General features: G+C 38.9%; 1 protein-coding gene across 3 annotated transcripts in view; it reads left to right on the top strand.

Moving 5' to 3' along the window:
• oxct1a (3-oxoacid CoA transferase 1a) overlaps nucleotides 1-20194 on the top strand; it is a 54405-nt gene extending 34211 nt beyond the window's left edge. The window contains exons 14-17 of one of the 3 annotated variants that reach the window (XM_026186773.2): nucleotides 4235-4324; nucleotides 5652-5732; nucleotides 18834-18935; nucleotides 19038-20194. In XM_026186773.2, the coding sequence (XP_026042558.1) occupies nucleotides 4235-4324; nucleotides 5652-5732; nucleotides 18834-18935; nucleotides 19038-19073 (309 nt within the window). In that variant the 3' untranslated portion in view covers nucleotides 19074-20194. Of the gene's footprint in view, nucleotides 1-3037; nucleotides 3075-3303; nucleotides 4192-4234; nucleotides 4325-5651; nucleotides 5733-18833; nucleotides 18936-19037 lie in introns of those variants that run through there. The other 2 variants (XR_013912705.1, XM_080309277.1) reach the window with 2 other exon arrangements.
• Nucleotides 20195-22836: the final 2642 nt, after the last annotated feature.

Below are 22836 nucleotides of genomic sequence, written 5' to 3'. Positions count from 1 at the left end.
CACAACAAACCTTTTGAGGGATGAAACAAATCAATATGTCGGGTTCAGCTACACTATACAGTAAATACTGCATGTGTGCTTACTGGTAGATTTGTAACTTACTTGCAAGTGAGTTGTCAGTTTGTTCATATAGGGCAAACAGTATTATGCAGCAATGGAAATGAATGGCAGGTTTTCTCCATGTTTCCTGTCTATTTTATTTTCTTACACATTTAGATTCAAACCAGTCTCTGGTTATCACCCTACATGTGACATTAGTTGTCAGTTTTGATTGGCTGTTTAATTTTTTATCAACCTCAATGACTGTACACATCCAATCAGGAAGATTCATGTTATTTAACATTCTGATCTTGTGTGTTATTTGGAACCAGGCTGACTGGCTGCTGTAGCTTTTATTTTGCCTGGATTTTATATGATGAATAACATCTACAGTTGAACTAGGCCATTAATGTAGAACTACTAAAAATCTCAAACCTAACACAGTCTGTTCCTTATGTTCATTTATGTAGAATTTGTTGTTCTCTTCTATATACAGTTGTACAGCTGTAGGGTTTTTGGGAGCTGAACATTGTTTAGAAGAGAGATGTTTCGTGTTTTTGTGTGTTTCTGCTACTGAATTGTTTCCTGACATACTTTTAAGTGTCCTAGAGGCCCTGTGGTGCTACGATTATAGCAGACAAATGGACACAGTAAGAGTGGTGAGGAAATTTAAAAGGAACCAGCCTCAGTCAGACCAACAAGGTTAATATCATTAAAGCTTTGTTAATTAAATGACTAAATTACTCTGCTCTTGTTGGCTGCTTAAAAAGAGGATATTTCCATGGGTGTTGTTCTGAAAGTATGCTTTACAGCATCTGCTGGTCAGAGGCTCAATGCTGTGTGTAGCTTTGTCATCTTCATAGCGTTGATTTTGCAAAACACAAGTCTTTAAGACGTCTAACATTGAGAGGCAAGTTATTGTGAGAGTTCAACATTCGAGTGCCACTCAAAGGTTAGGCAGTTTACCGGAACATAAGTCAACCTAACGCATATATATTAATGTAATGTCGAACTTCAGAGGCAAGTTTTAACTGAATTCTAAGGAAAACCTGTTCCAGACAAGGTTGGGCTGACCCCTGTTAACATGGTGAATGTGCTAAGTAAGTAAAAGAGCCAGCCTCATGACACAAGGTTCAACATGCCTTGATAATACAGCCTTCTGGGTGGAATAGATTTGCTTTTCCCATCATAACTCTCCATTAATTTGATTTTTTTTTTTACACTCTTACAGATCATGTTAATTTTGAGTTTTGCTGCATGCAGCAGTTTAGATCAAAGTAGGCTCAGATAACCTCGTGCAAAGCTGTGAATGAGAGGGAAGTAAATGCCAATCCTCCTAGCAACATAGGTCACTGACAAACAGAGCATCAACCTTTCTTTAATTTTCCACATCAAATCTTATTTTCTTGCACTATTTATATACAACAAGGTCACATTTTGCTATTTATCGTACTGTTTATTTTAATCTTTGTGTACAACGCTTTGCGACTACCTGTCTATGAAAAGCGCTTAATAAATAAACTTTAGTTACTTACAATCATTTGTGGCACATTTGACTACTTCCACAGAAAGCTGTTGATCCTCTGCTACATTTTTGGTTACAAGAAAATACATCAAATCATTTTCGCAGTTAGGGATAAATGTACTGCCCCATAGCAAAATAAAAAATTGATTTTTCCATTTTATAATTTCCTCCGGAGTCATTGTCTTGATTTTTACTAATCAAAACCATACTAGAATGTTAATACTTGTGTGGTTAACAGCCTATGTTGTTAAATGGAGTACATTAGCAGATGTCTAGTTCTGGATGGTAGCTGTAAATCACAACTTGCATTTAGCAGGTCAGACAGTCTTATCCCCTTAGGCCTGTGTACCCATCACCTAAGCCCACTGGCTGTCATAAAGTGCATTAACATTGATTATATGAAAAACAACACTGTTTAATCTCAAGTGTCTGTGTAATAAATAAAAACGCTGAAGGAAAAAAGCTGGTGAGACAGTTTGGAGATTAAAAGTCAAAATGGATACAGTTGTATTAAACCTGATATTGGTAGTTTATTTGGGGGTATTGATATGCTGTTACAGCAGGCACTTTCAATTGGACGACAAACAAGTAAATGAAATTAAATGCTGCCTCTTCAATATCCAATATTCTAACCCACCTCCTGTCTCCCAAACCTCCTTTCTGTTCTCAGTTAATATCTTCTCTCCCCAGCTGGCCTTTCCCACAGGCAAACAGTATCCTTACAATGTGTCACCCTTGGCATACATACCCTCCGGTTATTGAGCAAAAAGCAAACCACGCTCTACACATGATTGATGAGGAAATGGGATTCTAATTCAGTTATTGAGCCGTCACCCTGCGGCCATATGTGCACATCAACCTTCCTTATTCGGAAACCTTCCTTATTGTGGCCAATGTTTAACTTGAAGACAGTTTTTTTTTCCCCGGCTGGCAGATCTCAGATTCCTTTTTTTAGCATTTTTCTTTCCCACCTTTTAAAAAAAAAAAAAAAGAAAGAAAAGAAAACGGTTTTGGTTTTATTTGTTATTGAAGAAAATATCCATTGTGACATGACAAAGCTTCAGTACACTGGATTCCTGCACAGAATCATTCAGTTATGTTTAGTGCAGTTCTAATGCAGAATGCTTTTTCTTCCTGCTCTCTGCATTGCTTACATTCCTTGCAGTTGTCATTGTGTTTTTCTGTTGAAAATAACAGACCGGTCATGAGCAGTTATGGCTGAATTATTTTAACAGCACAAGTCTTTACCTGTACTACTAATGAGACATTCTGTCTTGAGAGAATCCTCCATTCACTGCACCAGAATAATTCTTATGCTGGTTCTGACTTCAGAACATTGTAATCCTGTTGTTGCTCTGTCTTTCAGTACATTACTACAGCACAACTAGCCCCTATATATCTTCAAAGGGTCACACTGGAATCCTTTATCTTGTGCAAAATCCTAAAATACTTAATCCCTTCTCTGCCCCTTAGTTCTCTGCACGTGTCAGACCTCCAACTCTAAACCCAGGTATGGAATTTGCAGTCCTCAGGCAGAGGTTTGTTAGGTAACCTGCACACCAGCCTGTGACTAGAGGTTTCAGACCTTAGATTTTGGCGTGGTTCCCCAGCAGAGATCTGCACTGCATTATACCAAGAACTCATTGCGTCAGTAAATGGCAATGTGTGAATGAAACTGTTAGAAACATTAACATAAATGTGACCCGTGTCTGAATTTTAAAATGCTGTCACTTCAACAGATTGATACTGCTTTCAACGTTACTTATGCCGTGACTGAAAAGGCTTAAGAAATGGTCAATGTTTTCTTGTGGCACTTGTTTGGGTTTTCTCAATAAATGTGAAGCATCATTATTAAAGGTAGAATTATTTTTACTTTGTGATTCAGTCTATACAAAATGGAGTTCTGGGGACACACATGCCGTAGGTGGGACTATCAGAAAAGGTGGCTTGGAGTACTCTGCTGGTGTTTCTTTTTCTTTTGTTTCTTTTTCTCTAATGCTGCATTACTTTTACGTTGGAAGTCAGGTATGCGTTCCAATAGTAGTAGTCAAGAACGCAAGAAAAGACAGGCTTTGTTTTGCGCCCTTGGAAGGTAGAGCCATTTATCCATCACTAGCAATATACTATAATGTTAGGGTTTTCGCACTTACAAACACCAATGCAGCACATTTATAGATGGAGCGTGTTAGTACTTTGTTTATGACTTATTTACAGAGTCACAAATACACAACAGTAGTAGTACAGATTGCAGGTTTTACTTCTCAGTTTCTGCCATCTTGAATTGTAAAGTCAGGGTTTGCGGGGCTTTTTTGAATTTGAAACTTCAAACTCAGAATCAAGGGTTTCTGGCTTCCCACTTCAAATGGAATGCAGCATAAAACACATTGGTGCCACTAACTGGTGTGATCCTATAGATAAATGTAGCTAAATGGTCTTTCTCTCTCTCCCTTTTTTTCTTTTTTTTCAACGTATGTGTAGCTGTTTTATGGTCTATTGTCAATTAAGCTTAAATATAAAATGTTTTGGTAATCCTAACTAGGGATTAGACCGACTATAATTTTGTACTATACTCTCTAGCTAATGTTGTGAAAAATCAGTCAAGTGAAAATATCATTCTGTCCAAGATTAGATGGAATAACTAAAGTCTGTTTGTTTCTCTTCTATTCTCAGGGTAAGATGGTGAAAGGAATGGGAGGAGCCATGGATTTGGTGGCAAGCGCTGGAACTAAGGTGGTGGTCACCATGGAGCATTCAGCTAAGGTGTGTAAACATGTAGTTGGGCCAATATGCTCGCTGTGTCACGCAGTGATTTTTAAGTCAAATCGCGTGTCGTGTGACACAATCTTTGTGGTTTGTCAGCCGCCTGTGCACCTCTAGATTTGTGTAACTTGGCGTGTTGCGTTTTGGCAGTAGGAGCTGGATTGAAGACACGAGTGTATGATCGTGACACTTTTTACCGCCAATTTAAGCGCAGCGATATACAGATATACAGAGGGAGAACAGTTTAACAGTTTAAAAACTTGCAACCCCCCCCCTTGACTTCTGGTTTTGACTTATTTTCCTCCTATATCAGCGCTTATGTGGCGATATTGTCCGAGTGGCGACACCTATCATTCAGGAGAAAACTGCAGTGGCTTAAAGTGACTGTGAGACGAGGTTGCGGAGGTGATAGAAGCGACCATTGAGGCCTTAAGGGTGTGTTAGCATGAACTCTTATTGTGGTTTTTCTAGCTAACATTGCCTTTACGAGTCACTCAAGAGACTTGTTTCCTTTCTGTGAGTGAAATTAAATTAACAGCGTCCTTTTCCCGTGTTTATATCTTCACCAGCGTTACTTGTATCTGCTTCCTACAGTAATGAATGTGAGTGCTAGGGCTGATTAAGGATAATTCTGCTAATGGATTGCTTAATATCCTTTTACTAGAGAGGGCTGGCTCATTCTAGTGAGGCACACAATCCACCTCCTGTTTGCTCATCTTCAGTTAATTTAAATACAAGTCTAGAATTGGGCTTAGTGTTTTGAGACGAGCTGATAGTTAGACCGGGACTGCAGCAAGAGATGACTAATCCCACAGGGGTTCTGACACTTGCAGTACGCAATCCAGCTGAATTGGTTTACTTTTAGAAAGTCCAAACCAATGTGATGCAAGGGCAATGTAACACTCTGCATTTACAAAAGCATGCTGTTTTTTGCTAATGGGACTCTGTCTGGCGCCCAGCTAAAGTCCAGATGGTGCAGCAGGTGAGCATAAATTTACTGCCCTGAAGGCTGCTTTCATTCATGATGGGGAAGGGGAGTGGGAGAGTGAGAGAGGGTGTGTGATATATGCCTCTTAGACATCGTTGGAGGCTTCTCTCTCTCTTTCTCTCCCTCTCTCCTTCTTTCTTTCTCTCTCCCTCCTTTTCCTTGAAGATGTCTGATGGAGAAACTGAGGCACACACTGTATTTGTGCTGGATGTCCTTTAGGATCAATATACATACCCAGCTGAAACACTGAATATACACATATATGTACAACATAAAAGATCCCTTCCAAAAACATCCAGATACTAAATGAAGGCAATGATGTTGTCCTGTTCTTTTTAGGGAGGAAAACACAAGATACTGGACAAGTGCAGCCTGCCTTTGACAGGGAAACAATGTGTGGATCGGATCATCACAGAAAAGGTGCACTTTTATCTTTTTGTTTCTATATGTACATAATAGATGCAGATGTGCCTCCATGGATGCAAATGTGAATAGTGGATGGATAGATGAATGGATGATTGAGCTGTTCGTCATAAACTTCGACTGCTTACTAAGGTTTGCTACATAGACGGTGCAAGTGAGTAAGCTATGACTGAACAGGACTCCTGGCCTAGAAAGGATTTACATGGGGGACATGAGAGTGTTTTGTAGAACTAGTTTTTTAGTATATCTTCTAAAAATTGGGGTTTTGGAATATACTGCATTATATGAATTAGATACCTGTGATTTGAATTTATTTTAATGTTAATAGAATAATGTAAAATTCATTTTTTAATGCCACAGAATGGTCAACCCACAAAAATCCATCTAAATCCCCTGCTCGACTGCAGCTGAACACAGATTTATTTCAGAATCTATTTGTTAGATGATGTCATGAGGTACAACTGTAAACGCCACGCTTGTTACTCAGAGTAAAAAGAAGGTCCACCTCTACTGATGTCAAATACAATGTCTGACTGAACAGAAATGTACTATGTGTAAATAGTGTTGCAGACACAGGTTGGAATCACATTTTGTGTCATTAGCAATAATGAAAAAAATAATAATGCACAAAAGTCCACAAAGCACACGTAAACTAGAAGATCTTCTCCCAGGAGAAGCTGAGTGTTGATGAAATTTAACTATTCACCATTGATAAGTGATTATCATTTTGGCAGGCAGTGATTTCAATTCCTTTTCTACCACAGCTAATTAGTATTAGTAACAACGAGGGGTACACAGAAGTCCTTAACGAATAAAACACAAGTGCCTACACTGTGCATTACATCACACTAACACACACACACTAACTAACTAATACCAAAGGACTAAAGCTGTGCCGCAAAGCACAAGCTATATGCGTTGCATGATCTTGGAAAATGTGCTTAACATAAAAACAAGAAAACACAAATGTTACCCAAAACCTATTTTTAAAAAAAATTAAATTATACTATTATATATTAGGCCTATAAGAAACTGAATCCACATTTTATACCCAAAATTGAGCTGGCACACTAGACTCCAGTGAGAAGTCAAAAATGAATCAAGCATAACATTAACCGCTAAAACTTTTTTTTTCTTTTCAGTAAATTGTTGTAATTTGGCATATCAATCAAAAAATAATTATGTGCTTTACTGTTTTTTGTAAGCTTTTTGTAAAACAGTAAATTAGAAAGTTCATGGATAACAATAATACTAATCTTTTAGCATTAAAGATATCATTAACTTTTACAGAATCATAAAAAAGGATTTGGGTAATTACCTTCCTGTTAATTTAGGGCAGCTGTGGCATAAACCTTACGTTTGGTGGTAGTTTAATGAATTTGTTAAGCACAAGAACACAATTCAAAAATGAGCAAACAGAAGCAGCAGATACATTGCTATGATAAAAGAGAGTGACACTAGTAGATGGAAATTGAATTTGTTCATTTAACCCTAATTCAGTCTATTGATTTTCATAAGCAATCACGTGATTTATTTATTTATTTTTTAAACATTTAATTTGTTATGGTTTTATGATTTTCATTCTTGGGCTTGGGTTTCCCTTTAAATTCAATTAATCTTTAATTAATCTTCATCCTTGTCTGTTAATGTTTGATGCAGCTGAATATTTTGCACCCTGTCTTATGCTTAAAGGGTGGCACACAGTCAGAACAAAGACATCTGGTTCTTGTCCGTAGGCTCTTCAGGTTCCACTGACAGACTCATGCACCAAAGAACCTATTGGTCTCTACAACTGATGGTGGAAGCCATTGAGCTGCATCAGCAGCCTTTTATTGCGACAGGCTGAGACAGAAGCATTAGTTTTTAGCATGCCCATCGATCTGTCGGTCAGCGTTACTCTCCTGAGCATGATGTTTCAGAAACATTTGGAGGGAATTTCTTTAATTTTGGCACAATTGTTCACATGGACTCAGATGTGAACTGATTTTAAATTGCGAGGTCAAAGGTTAAGTTAATTTCTCAATTAATATGCCAATTATGCCAAATTACACACAGTGTCTAATAGGATAAGATGATGTTGTCATGGAATTTCACATTCAAAAGATCAAAGGTTAACTTCATTGTGCCATTGTCATTTTCTGGAATATTTTCTTGGGTAGATTTCAAACTTCCATTAGAGCTGAGGTATAAGTCTCTGAGCTTGCTTTTGAGTGTGTTGGTTCTTACGTTATTATGTTAATTATAGTTTATGTTCTCTGGTGTGTGCGTGATGAAAGGATTTGAAAATGTTTGCTTATCTGATAGAGATATCACAGAATTTAGGAACGGATGACAGTTCAAAGGAATGTAAAAAGGAGAAAGGAAGTGGCATAAATGCTGAGTAGGAAAAAGATCTGTGGCAGTTGAGGAAGAAAAGCACAGTGAGGGATTCCAGTAAGTAGAAGAGCTTGGTGTTGATGCAGTTTGTGTCCTCATGTACTCCGGTCAGTTCCGTGTTACCCTCTGGTGGTTACTGCCTTTAGAGGTTGTTCATTGAAAACATGACCTGTCAGGGGCAAAGTCAGACAGTGTGTCCGTGCTTCCACCCCCAGTTCTTTTCTGCTCGACTGGCTGCTGTTGTGATTGCACAACATTTCTCAGCAAGCAGATTTCTGTCAACATTTATAAAGGTTAAAGCTCTTTGTATTGACCCACTAGCCCTGGTACCACCTCCTTCTTTTCATCCTCCTCATTTTAACTTATGCCGCTCTCTCTTTCACTCTGTACATAAGTACTCTTGTATTATATTCTCAGAAATAGAATGAAAGAAAACAATATATGGTGGCATTCATCCATTCCTCTTAGCAAAATTGCAGCCAGTGCTCAACTTCCTTCCTATTTGACACACATATATCAGCACATTTATATACGTCATTGTCTTTTTTGAGACGGAAGAAAATAAAATCAGTCTGGCTTGTTTGAGTTCACATTGATAAGATCAGACTAGAGTAGATGAGGTGTGTAACTTCATGTTATAGATTTCTACAAGCCTCATCTCTAGATTTCTGGTGTTGGCCAGAGGGGCCGATGGCGCGATATGGCAGCCTCACTTCTGTCAGTCTGCCCCAGGGCAGCTGTGGCTGTGCCTCCACCAGTGTGTGAATGCGAGAGTGAATGAATAGTGGTATTGTAAAGCGCTTTGGGTGCCTTGAAAAGCGCTATATAAATCCAATCCATTATTATTATTATTATTTCATGGAACATTTTGGCCATGCTGAAACCATGAAAGCAAAGTTTATATATAATTTTCCTTTTTTATGTTTTATGGACCAAATAATACCAAAGTAACTCAACTTTCCTTATGCCTACATGCTAACAGATTGTGAGAGGGTGAGATTAGTGATGATGTGAGGATGGAGGTGCTGCAACTACCAAATGAACATCAGTCTTAAGTGACCTTAAAATGTGTCCCACATTGCAAGGTGTGGTATTTGTACATCTTGAAGGATGTCTATACTAGAGATGGCACGATACCACTTTTTTATGTCCGATACCGATATCATAAATTTGGATATCAGCTGATACCGATAGGAATCCGATATAGTGTGTTTTTTAATCAATAAAACTGTTTTTTTAATATCTTGCTGCTTTTTGTATAAGTTCATACTCAAGTTAAAAATTAAAAATTAAAAAAAAAACCAAAAAAACACTAAAGCTATTCTGTTATATCTGTATGAAAAAAAAAATGCACTGCACCCAAAATATTTCATAGTTCAGCAATACTGATCAATCTAATAAACTTAAACCTACTCCATCCTCCCTATTCTGGTATTTTAAAGAGTAAGCAACCTAACTAATAGGGCTCTAAAACTCCCAGCAAAAAAAAAAAAAAGAAAAAAAGAAAAAAGGGAACCACCCCCCCACCCACCACCTCATGATGCTTAATCGACGTGATCAACTTTAATTCGATGCAGTGTGGGGGAAAAAATGCACAGAAATCAATTATTTTTCAAGAATAATTAAATAGATTCAACATCTTTCTTCAACAGAACTGCAGACTGCACAGATGGTACCTTCCCAAAGGAAAAAGTACTATAGCTTACTAGGGTATGTTAGACTTAATAGTTACTATAGAGAATAGAATAGAATGGAATAGAATAGAATAGAATTCAACTTTATTGTCATTGCACATGCACAGGTACAGGGCAATGAAATGCAGTTTGCATCCATCCAGAAGTGCTTTAGTGATATAGATATATTACAATATATATTAGCAATAGTATAGATATGTAAGTATATTACAGAAATGGGTCTATTATGGTATGTTATAATGTACACGGTATGAAGTATGTTGTGAATATTCTATAACTATAAGTATGTACAGGCTGTATACAGTAATGGACTTCTATTCATTTTACATCAGATTAAAACTTTGGGTGTAAGATTCAGATAAATATTTATTAAAAGCTAGACATTTTTAATGAGAATAAGAAAGAAAAGTATGCCTTTGTGCCCCCTTCTCCCTGTTAATGCCCTATCGGCCCCCCTGGCTAAACTTTGCTAGATCCGCCCCTGCACAGTTACCAGCCGTCAGCTGCGTAGAAAAGGATCCTGGTCTAGAAAGTAATATTTAATAAATTCTAACAACAGATTATCAAGGTTAAATGTGCTGCTGTTATTCAGCCGCTGGTTTCCTCTTTCTGGTGCAAAGTGGGAGATAAACAAACAAGAGCGATGGACTCGCGATAGAAAAGCCGATCAGCTGATCACTGATCAGTTTCATGATTGAAGTAGCAGCAGGAGACGGAGGGGGAGAGAAGAGGCAGTCGCTCCATATATCGGTTGTTCAGCTTAACGCGGGAATGCTTTATAAACATTCAGAGATGAACTTACACACTTGCTTTGCTTCTCTCTGGGATCACTTCCTCGGAGATGAAATGCCGGATTGGTAGCGAGGCTACAAATACACACAGCCGCTCTATCACGTGAGCACACTGCTCCGACGTGCTACGGTTAGGAGGAGAGTTACGCCGTGTCGCAAGTTTTGTGAGGTGCTTTTTTGATATTTAATGGATGGGATTACATTTTTTTTATTTCTCTCCGATATCCGATCCAGTAATTTAGGTCAGTATCGGACCGATACCGATACGTAATATCGGATCGGTCCATCTCTACAGCTACAAGCATTTCACCCCCATGTCATACTGTGTATGGTTGTGTGTGTGTGACAAATAAAATTTGAATTTGAATTTGAATTTGAATTTGAACATGTGATCTTGGTGTGACTTTCAGATAAAGGAAACCTCTTGAATCAAATGCATTAATTTTGTCCATGTTGTGTGGTCAAGTTTGAGCAATATAACATTTGCGTACTCTGGGAATTATCTAGTATTCTGTGCCTGTCAACTGATGTTGGTGTCCTTCCTTAGCTACAAGTTAGAAGATGCTTGTGAAGGCTTCAGCATGGTACTGCATTAGGCAGAGCCTAGTTGTTAGCTGTGTTGGGAGCAGTTTAAAAAAATATTTGAAACATCCAGGAATGTAGACCTAATTTATATTTGTGCTGTTGTTGGTTCTTTTGCTTTTCCCATGTATCTGGGATAAAAACTTTTAGCATTGCACATGGTTGATGTATCACCATCCACCTGCCCTAACACATACTGTGTGCCGTAGAGAGAACTATATAGATGCAACAGTTCTATCTCTTATCTTCGGGAATATTGGTGAAGGGAGAGAAGATACACAACAGGGATTTTATTTATTTTACTTCCAGCAATAGAACTTTTTTATTTGCATCAGCACTAGTTTTCTCCTCTGCTCTCTGTTTTAGTCTAAGTGTGTGAGTTTATGTGCATCTATTTATGCACCTGTTTTACTCCACCACACACAGAGCAGAGAAGATCAACCAGATCAGTTATGCTATCATGCCTGGTAGTCTTCCAGACCAGTTTCTTCTTCCTGGTGTAATTTTCAGCATAATCAAACTTGCTTTTTCACAAGTTATAATTTCACCAGCAATAGTTGTAAAAGTAGGTCAATAGTCTGCTCTGCTGCCATTGTTCTCCATAATAATAACAATGGTTAAAAACAGCAAACACCAATTGTATATGTAGTTCCTCATGTTTAGAGACTCAAAGATATTTCAAAAAATTAATATAATTATAAATATAAGGATTGTTTTTAATATAGTACTTGTATAAAAACTTTCACAGCTGACGACTTCCTGAAGTCTAGAACTTGTCAACTTCAACAAATTCTAGACCTTTACTGCCGCCTCTTTCTGTTGCTACTTGTTTGTGGGTCTCTCTATCCTCTTTTAGGTTCGGGTCATATTGCATTTACCCTGTGAACAGTGTTGGGAAGGTTACTTTTAAAATGTATTCCATTACAGATTACAGAATACATGCCCCAAAATGTATTCTGTAACGTATTCCGTTACGTTACTCAGTGAGTGTAACGTATTCTGAATACTTTGGATTACCTAATATATTATCATGCTTTTTACAACTACATATTTGTACTATTGTTGTGTGATTTATTACTATTACTGAAGGTCCACGGCTCCGAACCGTAGTAAAGGAACCTCTGACTAATACGGCGGGGTCCCTGTCGGCTCGTAGCCGAAAAATAGCTTTACTTTGTTGTCTGGGTCAGCTTTGCTTGCGAGAGGCAAAGAGAGGCGTTGAAAGGCTGCTCCAACGGAACTTATTGTTTCGGAGATAAACACGAACACAGCGTAAGTCGAGTCTTAATAGCTTACTTACAACTGGGCTCGTCAGGCACTCTTCTCGGCTGCAGTGGTTATTATTATATTTACATGCTTCCAGCTCCCGTTTCTGCTCGGTGACAGCTCCGACTTTTCCACTCGCCTTTTTCTCCCTCCTCGCGCTCACAGAAACATATAGAGTGTGGCAGTCCATTCTCCCTGCAGCACGGACTACACTGCCCATGAGGCTACATTCTTTAGAGCTATACCTGTAGCATTCTGCCTGTTAGCTTAGCACAACAACAACAAAAAGCTCTCTCTCACCCAGGAAACACAGAGAGAGAGAGAGCGTCACCCTGTAACCATGGCAACCGTAACGCTGCCGCCTGGAACAACAGAACGTAGCTGTCAAACAAAACCAAACAGTCCTGACCCGCCACAATATGAAACAGGAAAGTACCGCCGTGTAATCCATTTACAGTGGGGCAAAAAAGTATTTAGTCAGCCACCGATTGTGCAAGTTCCCCCACCTAAAATGATGACAGAGGTCAGTAATTTGCACCAGAGGTACACTTCAACTGTGAGAGACAGAATGTGAAAAAAAAATCCATGAATCCACATGGTAGGATTTGTAAAGAATTTATTCGTAAATCAGGGTGGAAAATAAGTATTTGGTCAATAACAAAAATACAACTCAATACTTTGTAACATAACCTTTGTTGGCAATAACAGAGGTCAAACGTTTACTATAGGTCTTTACCAGGTTTGCACACACAGTAGCTGGTATTTTGGCCCATTCCTAGCATGATCTTTCCACCCCCATGCTTCACAGTAGGTATGGTGTTCTTGGGATGCAACTCAGTATTCTTCTTCCTCCAAACACGACGAGTTGAGTTTATACCAAAAAGTTCTACTTTGGTTTCATCTGACCACATGACATTCTCCCAATCCTCTGCTGTATCATCCATGTGCTCTCTGGCAAACTTCAGACGGGCCTGGACATGCACTGGCTTCAGCAGCGGAACACGTCTGGCACTGCGGGATTTGATTCCCTGCCGTTGTAGTGTGTTACTGATGGTGACCTTTGTTACTTTGGTCCCAGCTCTCTGCAGGTCATTCACCAGGTCCCCCCGTGTGGTTCTGGGATCTTTGCTCACCGTTCTCATGATCATTTTGACCCCACGGGATGAGATCTTGCGTGGAGCCCCAGATCGAGGGAGATTATCAGTGGTCTTGTATGTCTTCCATTTTCTGATGATTGCTCCCACAGTTGATTTTTTCACACCAAGCTGCTTGCCTATTGTAGATTCACTCTTCCCAGTCTGGTGCAGGTCTACAATACTTTTCCTGGTGTCCTTCGAAAGCTCTTTAGTCTTGGCCATGGCGGAGTTTGGAGTCTGACTGTTTGAGGCTGTGGACAGGTGTCTTTTATACAGATGAGTTCAAACAGGTGCCATTCATACAGGTAACGAGTGGGGGACAGAAAAGCTTCTTACAGAAGACGTTACAGGTCTGTGAGAGCCAGAGATTTTCCTTGTTTGAGGTGACCAAATACTTATTTTCCACCCTAATTTACGAATAAATTCTTTACAAATCCTACCATGTGAATTCATGGATTTTTTTTTTCACATTCTGTCTCTCACAGTTGAAGTGTACCTCTGATGCAAATTACTGACCTCTGTCATCATTTTAAGTGGGGGAACTTGCACAATCGGTGGCTGACTAAATACTTTTTTGCCCCACTGTATTTCAACAAAGTAACTGTATTCTAAATACCACCTTTTAAAACGGTAACTGTAACGGAATACAGTTACTCATATTTTGTATTTTAAATACGTAACGGCGGTACCTGTATTCCGTTACTCCCCAACACTGCCTGTGAATCACCAGGGCTATGGGTTATGGAGCATTTGGCTGAATGTGAGCAGAGAATATAGCCCTGTGCACTTCAGAATTCATCCCGCTACTTCTGTCAGCATTCACCTCACCAACTAACGCTTCCACTGGCAGCCATACATGCTCATGCCATAACATTGCCTCCACTATAATTGACAGATAATGTTTGACAGCTTCAGATCATGAGCTGTTCCTAACCCTCTGAATACTTTTCTCTTCCTACCAGAATGGTGTGAGATAATCTAAATTTAATCTCTTCAAAGATTTATTTGTTTTTTCAGAACTGTGCAGACTCTCTTCGATATTTATTGGTAAAGTCTAATCTGGCCTTCCTGCTTGTGATTGTGCAACTTGTCATAAATCTTCTCTATTCATATTTATGGAAGCATTGCTTGAGAGAAAATGCATTAGAGTTTGCATTAGAGAAAATGATGCACCTACATCCTCAAGAGTGTTTATCTAAGGAGAGAACTGGCCATGAAACTGATTGTCACTCCAATGTCAGGAGGACTATTCCTAAATAGTTCATAAAATATTTTTTAAACCCTGTGAAGTAAATTCTGCAGTTTACTCAGAATTTGCAAAATTATATATTATATCACTGTCCAAATACTTACAGACCTGAATGTAAGCTGTAACCATTGGTTGGGTAAATTAAATACCGCATCCAACCAGTAAAAAGGTGGACTTTCTTTCTTTTCTTTTCTTTTTTTTTTTTAGCCCAGAAGATTTTATAATCCTGTTTGTGGACTGTAAGAAAATCTGACGATCACAAGAGGCGATAGAAGATATGGACATAAGTAATGCATAGTATCTTTAATAAAGCCGATAATGCTCATCTGTACTTTATTGTCCATTGATTTCTTTTCATGCATGATTCTGCTCCAAATTGTTTTTAAAATAAGAGCAGAAACTAAAACCTTTAAAACCAAATACACATGCTGACCTAGCACATATATTCACACAAACACAGCATCCTCCTTGGCTCAACATGTCCAGGAGGGATAGCAATTCAAGTGTTGTCCTAAATAGTGATGTTATGATTTAAAGCTAAGTGTGGTAGGAAATCGATTGCCTCAAGCTGTGTCTCTGCTGCTGGAATCATTTTTGTACCCCATGTTGCCACTTCTTCACTCTTTACTACTTCATTTAACAGTTAGTTGACTTACAGGAGTTTATTGCAATGATTTTGTGTGAGTAATTCTTATCACCTCTGTTCCCACTGTTGCTTTACATGCTGCCATGACAAAGGTCTCCACACTAGCTTTGAGTATTTTTCTCATCTTATCAGTTAAATCCTTCTTTAAAAATGAGGAAGTAAAAAAACAATAATTGCCCATTCATTTACCAATGAAACACAATGACTCCTGAATTATTCAATCATTTAATGGGAGCATAAAATCATTACCTTTGGCATTACCTAATGACAGCAATACCAGTGATGGCAATTATTTTTCAGCAACCAAATTGAAATTCTTTTATGGTCCTCCTGTGAGCTTTTGTCTGAAAATATCTCAAAAGCTACTTCTTGTAATTGCTGCAGTATATTGACAGGATGCTGGATAAGCTGTTGTTTATTTGTTGGAAGGTCAGGTGCTAATTTCTCCTCCTTTTCTCTTGTATTTGTCTAAAACGTTAAGCTGACCGAGAGAGTGTGCCTTAGTGTTGTTGCATGACATTCAGCCCACGTCTCGCCAGACAGCACATGGGGAAGACTACCGGCTTCTTAATGACTAACTTGCATCAATCTGGTTAATGATGGTGCTGGCTTTGAAGACTGTGAAGAAAGGTGACTCAACATTTTTATAACAAAAGGCTGCTTTGCAAATGGAGGCACGGTTGGTTATTCATTAGTATAGTGTGGCTATTATAAATGAAATCAGCTCCTAGTTCATTTTAAAATGTGCTTACCCAAGCCATTATGTGGCAAGCTTTTTTGCATTGTAAAGCAAACAGGGAGTTTCACATTGACATAGCACAGCACCTATCATACGAGTACATTAGTGCTGCATCTTATATTATACCCTTTGGCACATTTTGACAATTTTTTAATTTGCCCTAATCACTAGCGACATGTGTCACAATTAGAGATACATGTCAGTGTCTGTGTTATCCATAGACCCCTGTTCCTTGTGACATTCCATCTGTCTTGCTAATACTGGAGTGAGATATCTTCCTCCTGCCCTGTTACTGTGTGTATAGTTCTAATGAGCTGAGAGTCCTGACAGGCTTAGCCTGAATGTGAATATGACTTAGTCTGTCAGGCCCTGCTTAGGGAAGTAACAGGGCCAGCCTCGAAGAGTGTGCGTGTCTATATAAAGTATTTTTGCGTTGTTTGCATAAATAGTGGCATAGGATAATGGCATTTTGCCCTGCATCAGTTTTTAATAGCTATCATATAAACGGTACAGTACGAACCCCTACTTAAGCTGTCATCTTAGACATGTGTTGAGAAGTTGCAGTCTGCTAACTGACGATAATGTCACATTCAATTTGAAAAGACAAATTTGACACATTTTATAAAATAGCTTGTAGTACACACAAAAGAATGCACAAGTATATGAAGTTAGCCTAAAAGCTTAAGAATAGAATAGCAAGAACAGTAATATGTTTTTGTTAGGTTGTTTAATTAAAAAAAATTTACTCATTAATATACATTGTTTAGTGTGTAATTATATCTTCCAACAAACCAATGCCTTCTCATAAACGAATAAATTAATCTATTAAAAATACACAGGAGTGGGCGCCAGATTGTGGAAGCCACCATGTTGCCTCACCATCTTAAAAACATGTAGATGGGCTACATACGGCCACATATGTGGTAGACCTTATAAATAGCTCTTTTTAACTGTACCATTTAGCATTTGTACATCTCTTTCTCTCTATTTATGTCTTTCTTCTCTTCTTAATTTGCCTCCTCCACCATTCTTTTCTCTCCGACCTCATTTCCACCTGTTCCTCCCAAACTCAAACCTCATGTCCAGAAACGAAGTCAGGTCTTTAACACAAACATAAATATGCTGATTTATTCCTGATTGTCATACTTTTGGTCAGCAGATTAGACATTCGACTTTTCCATCTCCAGATATCTGAAAATGAACCTGCTAAGTAAAATTACTACCTGGTTAGAAGCTATTATTATGTAGGCTTGAGGGTCCTTAAAATCACACTTCACCTCTAGTAACCAGTTTGAATACATCCAAATATAGAATGAGAGTTTATGCACAAAGTGTCCAAGTCCAACTATGTTAGATCCACTTTCAATAACAACAAAAAAGTTCAGGATATCCTCAACAACTCACCTGAGTATCGCTCTTATAGGATATAAGTGATTTTTATTGACTCATAGACTTCTATCAGACTACTTTGACAAAGTTTAACATGTGTTTTAGACATGGACACATATTTGTCTGACAGATGAACAGGAGGGGTAAGAAAACAGAATTCACTTGACTACAATCTATTGATACCTAGTGGTGAGATCTTACACATCACAGTAATCCGACATCATCCAGACTTGTGCTTGCTGGAAGGTTAAAGACTGGCTAATGTCCACTCTCATTAGCTTTGTGGCATGCACCTGTTATGAGCAGTGTCTGGAAACTTGGCTACAGTGCATGTGTGAAAAGGGTTTTGGCTTATAAAAGAAGGAAAGCTATTAATGGGTCTTCTTTTGGCTACTTTTCGGTAGACAGAACATTAGTCAAATTTTCTTTAAATATTCACATTTACTGTATTTTTCCCTTCGGCATGTAAGTTTGATGGGATTTAACATGGTTATTTTCGGTTCTGTTTTGCAGGGCCAATGCCTTTGGCTGTTACTGTATTTCATTACAATCAGATATTGACATCTCCAAGGGCCTCATTTATGAGTGCACTATGTGCGCAAATTGTGTTGGCTTGTTTCGAAGCCTGGAGTCTGTTTATCAATTTTTATGTGTCTATTCACAAATTCTCAAAGTGCACATTCACAAATTCCTAAATGTAGACAAGTGTGCATAAGTACAATGTAAAATCATCACAGCAACCACTATTTTGAACGTTATAGCAAAATTCATATTTTAATCAATAACACAGTAATCTGTTAAAAATGATGCACCAATTAAAATAAAACTGCTTACTGCTTTGTAGTAGTCCAGCTTCAGATAGCTGAGGACCGCTCTCTGAGGCCTTTCCTAGATGTGTCACCAATAATTGCAGCTATTTTGTCATCTGTTGAATGGATGACACTAAAGTGGTACTCTGGCCCTCTGCCTGTGGCACTGATGTGTTTTTCTGGAGGTTGTCTCTTCTGGGTCCTTTTTGATAAATGAGGACCCCACATCCTTGACTGTGACCCAGTGACCGGACGCCATAAGGCTCAAACCTGTCTATCACAGAAGTGCTCATTCTGCCTGTTTTGTGTTTGTCTCATCACCCTCTCTCATCTCTCTCCCTCTAAATGTCCCATCTTTTTCCCTTACCCCCCTTATTCCTCTCGCTCATTTCTATCCTCTTTCTCTCGTTTTTTTTGCCAGGCTGTGTTTGATGTCGATAAGACAAAAGGTCTGACCCTGGTAGAAATATGGGAGGGACTTACTCCCGAAGATATCAAGGGATGCACTGGCACAGATTTTGAGGTGAGTAATGTAACAGTTAGGCTACTAGCACTATGAAGTGTTTTTGGACTTGGGTTTATTAAACATGAAACTTCTACTTGTCCTCTGTCTAATTTTTTCTAGGTGTCTCCCAACCTGAAGCCTATGCAGCAAATTTAGAGGAGCTTCCACTGGCCTCAGAGATGTGTTTTTGGTTTGTCACTTCATTTCTCTGTGATAAACATCAGGTTATTTAACAGCCTGAAATGGGTCAAATAAGCTTTTAAAAAACATACCTGGTTCAGCCAAGGTTTTCTTGGCAATCAGCATGCAGCTGTCAAATATTTACCTCTGTATTATTAACTAAATTTGATTAACAGAAGTCCCTTTACACTGTTATTTTCGTGCTCTTAGAAGGAATGAAGAAAATTGCATTGTTACCTATTACACATTTAAGTTATTAATTTTTTTTTTTTTTACTTACGCGAGTCTTTTACGCAATCATCAGTTTGAAAATTGCTTTAAAAATATTGATATTATTTTGTTTTTTCCAACTTTCCTATTATTTTTAAAAGAAATGATGCAAAAACTCTTTTGAATCAGATTTTCTGGGAAATAAATAAGAAAGGTCAAATATTTGAACCGTGAGACAATTTCCAGTGTTTTGGCTCTCGACACTATAACAGTAGATGTTAAAAGTAGCAATCGGTGTGCAGTTAAGTGGAAACAAGCAGTAATTCAAGAATCACAATATATAATATGAAACATTGCAACTTTTTATATCAGCTCCAGACCTCTCCCGCCTGCTTCATTGGTGAAGGAACAACAGTGGAATATGCGACACCATTTATTATTTGGTTGAACGACTACATATTATCCAACTGTAACTTGAATATGATTGATAAGCTGAAAGGCATGCCTGTGTCTCACTGAAATGTAATGAATGAAAACCAATGTCCTATAGGTCAAGTGAGTATTCATTTATCGTAGAACAAATATGTATGGAGTTGTTTTAAATTGTGCTGTGACATGAAACGGAAAAAAAAGTTCGTAGATGAGGCTTCCAGTGTTGAATATGTTTTGTCTTTTTTTTTTTTTAATAATGAAGATGATGAGCCATTATTTTACTATCAACCTCTGCCGTAATGTAGACTTGTCTATTTTTCTCAACTTCAGGTGTTTTGAAGCAGGTGGGCTTGTCAGATATTTCAACCAGAAAACATGAAGCCTTAATAATTTTTACAGAGACATTTGCTGTTCAGATGCAATTGTGTGTAAAATAAAATACAAGCTGGCGTGCAGAGTGAAGCAAACTACGTTTTTCTTTCTTTTTGAATAAGAATCTTGAAACCAGCAGATGTGTTTTCAAGTGATTTAGCTCATCGAGAGTTTTTGACGCACTACAGGTTAAAGCTTTGTGTGTATGGATGGTGGGCTTAATGTTTACATTCTCGATTTGATTTTTCCACTCGGGCAGAGAGGTGCTGGCATAACCAGAGGCCCGTTACATAACCTGCGAATTCAGCCAGTAGGCTTTTGGGTTCAAGGAGATCAACTGGGTTGGATCATCAAGCAGAAAAATGGAAGAAAGTGACAGGGGCTCCAGCCACCGGCTGTTGATGTTAATCCAGCACACTCCTTCATGAGTCAGACCAAAGCAATACTCCATAAGCCTACATTTTGTAACCTAGTTCTCATACTTGTACTTGAATTCACTGAAGAGGGAATTTGAAGAACGCAGCGGGTTTTAGTAGGAACATGTTTCTGAAAAATACAAATGGATGACCTTGCTTTTGAGGTTTTCAAAAGGGGATATTAAAATGGGCTTTCAAGATTTAGTTAAAGATAAGATAAGATAACCTTTATTAGTCCCACACGTGGGAAATTTGTTTTGTCACAGCAGGAAGTGGACAGTGCAAAAGTTATGAGGCAAAAATTAGAATACAATAAGAATAAATACAGTACACAACTGTACAGAATAGAATAAAATAAAATACTATATACAGTAGAATAAAATAAAATAAATATACAATAAGATAAAAATAGAATACAAATACAAATACTATATACAACTGAGTAAAAATACAACGATGACAGAAAGGATTATTGCACTTAGTATTATTGCATATGTATGGATGTGTGTGCTTGATCAGTTAAAGTCTTTATTATGGAGTCTGACAGCAGTGGGGAGGAAAGACCTGCGAAATCTCTCCGTCCCACACCGTGGGTGCCGCAGTCTCCCACTGAAGGAGCTGCTCAGTGCTGTCACAGTCTGCTGCATGGGGTGGGAGATGTTGTCCATCAGGGATGACAGCTTAGCTGCCGTTCTCCTGTCACTCACCACCTCCACTGGGTCCAGAGGGCATCCTAGAACAGAGCTGGCCCTTCGGATCACCCTGTTCAGTCTCTTCCTGTCCCCAGCAGAGATGCTGCCGCCCCAGCAGACCACGCCATAAAAGATAGCAGAAGCCACAACAGAGTCATAGAATTTCTTCAGGAGTGGGCCCTCCACTCCAAACGACCTGAGTCTCCGCAGCAGGTACAGCCTGCTCTGCCCTTTCCTGTAGAGGGCGTCTGAGTTATGAGTCCAGTCCAGTCTATTGTTCAGATGAACACCAAGGTACCTGTAGCTGTCCACAGCCTCAATGTCCATACCTTGGATGTTCAGTGGTTGCAGTGGAGAATGCTTGTGCCTGCGGAAGTCTACCACCAGTTCCTTGGTTTTACTGGCGTTGATCTGGAGGTAGTTCAGCTGGCACCAGTCCACAAAGTCTTGGGTCAGACCTCTGTACTCCTTGTCGTCCCCATCAGTGATGAGGCCGACTATTGCAGAGTCATCAGAGAACTTCTGCAGGAAGCACTGGGTGGAATTGTGGGAGAAGTCTGCAGTGTAGATGGTGAAGAGGAACGGAGCCAGAACCGTTCCCTGTGGGGCCCCCGTACTGCAGACGACCCTGTCCGACACACAGCCCTGAGTCCTCACATACTGTGGTCGGTCGGTGAGGTAGTCCAGGATCCAGGTAGTGAGGTGATGGTTCACTCCAGAGTTCACCAGCTTGTCCTTTAGAACCGAGGGAAGAATAGTGTTGAAGGCACTGGAGAAATCAAAGAACATGATTCTCACAGTGCTTCCAGCGGTCTCCAGGTGAGCGAGGGAACGATGTAGGAGGTGAATGACGGCATCATCATTAAAGGGACAGAAGTCCTTTTTTAAGGTTCAGGTTTGTGGCAACCAACCCGGTTTGTGGCAACCAACCCGAAATATTGTTGAAAGCTGACTCTGACATTAACAGCTGTCATGAATTAGACATTTTATTTTATATGATGGCAATTCAGATCCCTTTTTTTCTTTTTAAATATGTATATTGTTCATTTGAACACTGGGTTTAAGGTCAACCAAGGCAAAGCCTATTATTTGAGAGACCTATGTTTATATTGGGAGACATGGCAGTGATTAGTGATTATGCACAGTATTTATGACAATATTGATCTTTTTTCTGTGCTTTTGCTGGCAATGGTTTGATAAACCGTTCCTCTCGTGACACTCCTCCAAACACATAATTGTAGAAAACACAACCAGATGGGAAAACAAAACAACAAAAAAACCTGATTTTGGCAGAGAAGTCAGTCATCTACTTTGCTGTCATTTAGGTAATAAATTCCGTGGAGTGTCTGGACATGATACAGACCATGAAAGAAAAGGTTTTGTATATTCTCCATCTTTATACCATTACAACCTATTTTCTGAATGACTCGTGTTAAGCTGGCCAGCCAGCTGATTGTAATCACACTGATTATGCAGAATGGGTCATTTTCATATAGCTTTCAGTGATTCAAGTGCATGACCTTAGCTCAGACATAGGTTAACTAGGAATTAGAATTTAATCTGTGACCATCTTATGTTAAAACCCTACACTAACTGAACCTTTTTGGATAATGCACA

Source organism: Astatotilapia calliptera, chromosome 12 (assembly GCF_964374335.1).
Source record: "Astatotilapia calliptera chromosome 12, fAstCal68.1, whole genome shotgun sequence".
NCBI lineage: Eukaryota > Metazoa > Chordata > Actinopteri > Cichliformes > Cichlidae > Astatotilapia > Astatotilapia calliptera.
This window is presented reverse-complemented; position numbering and strand designations above follow the sequence as displayed.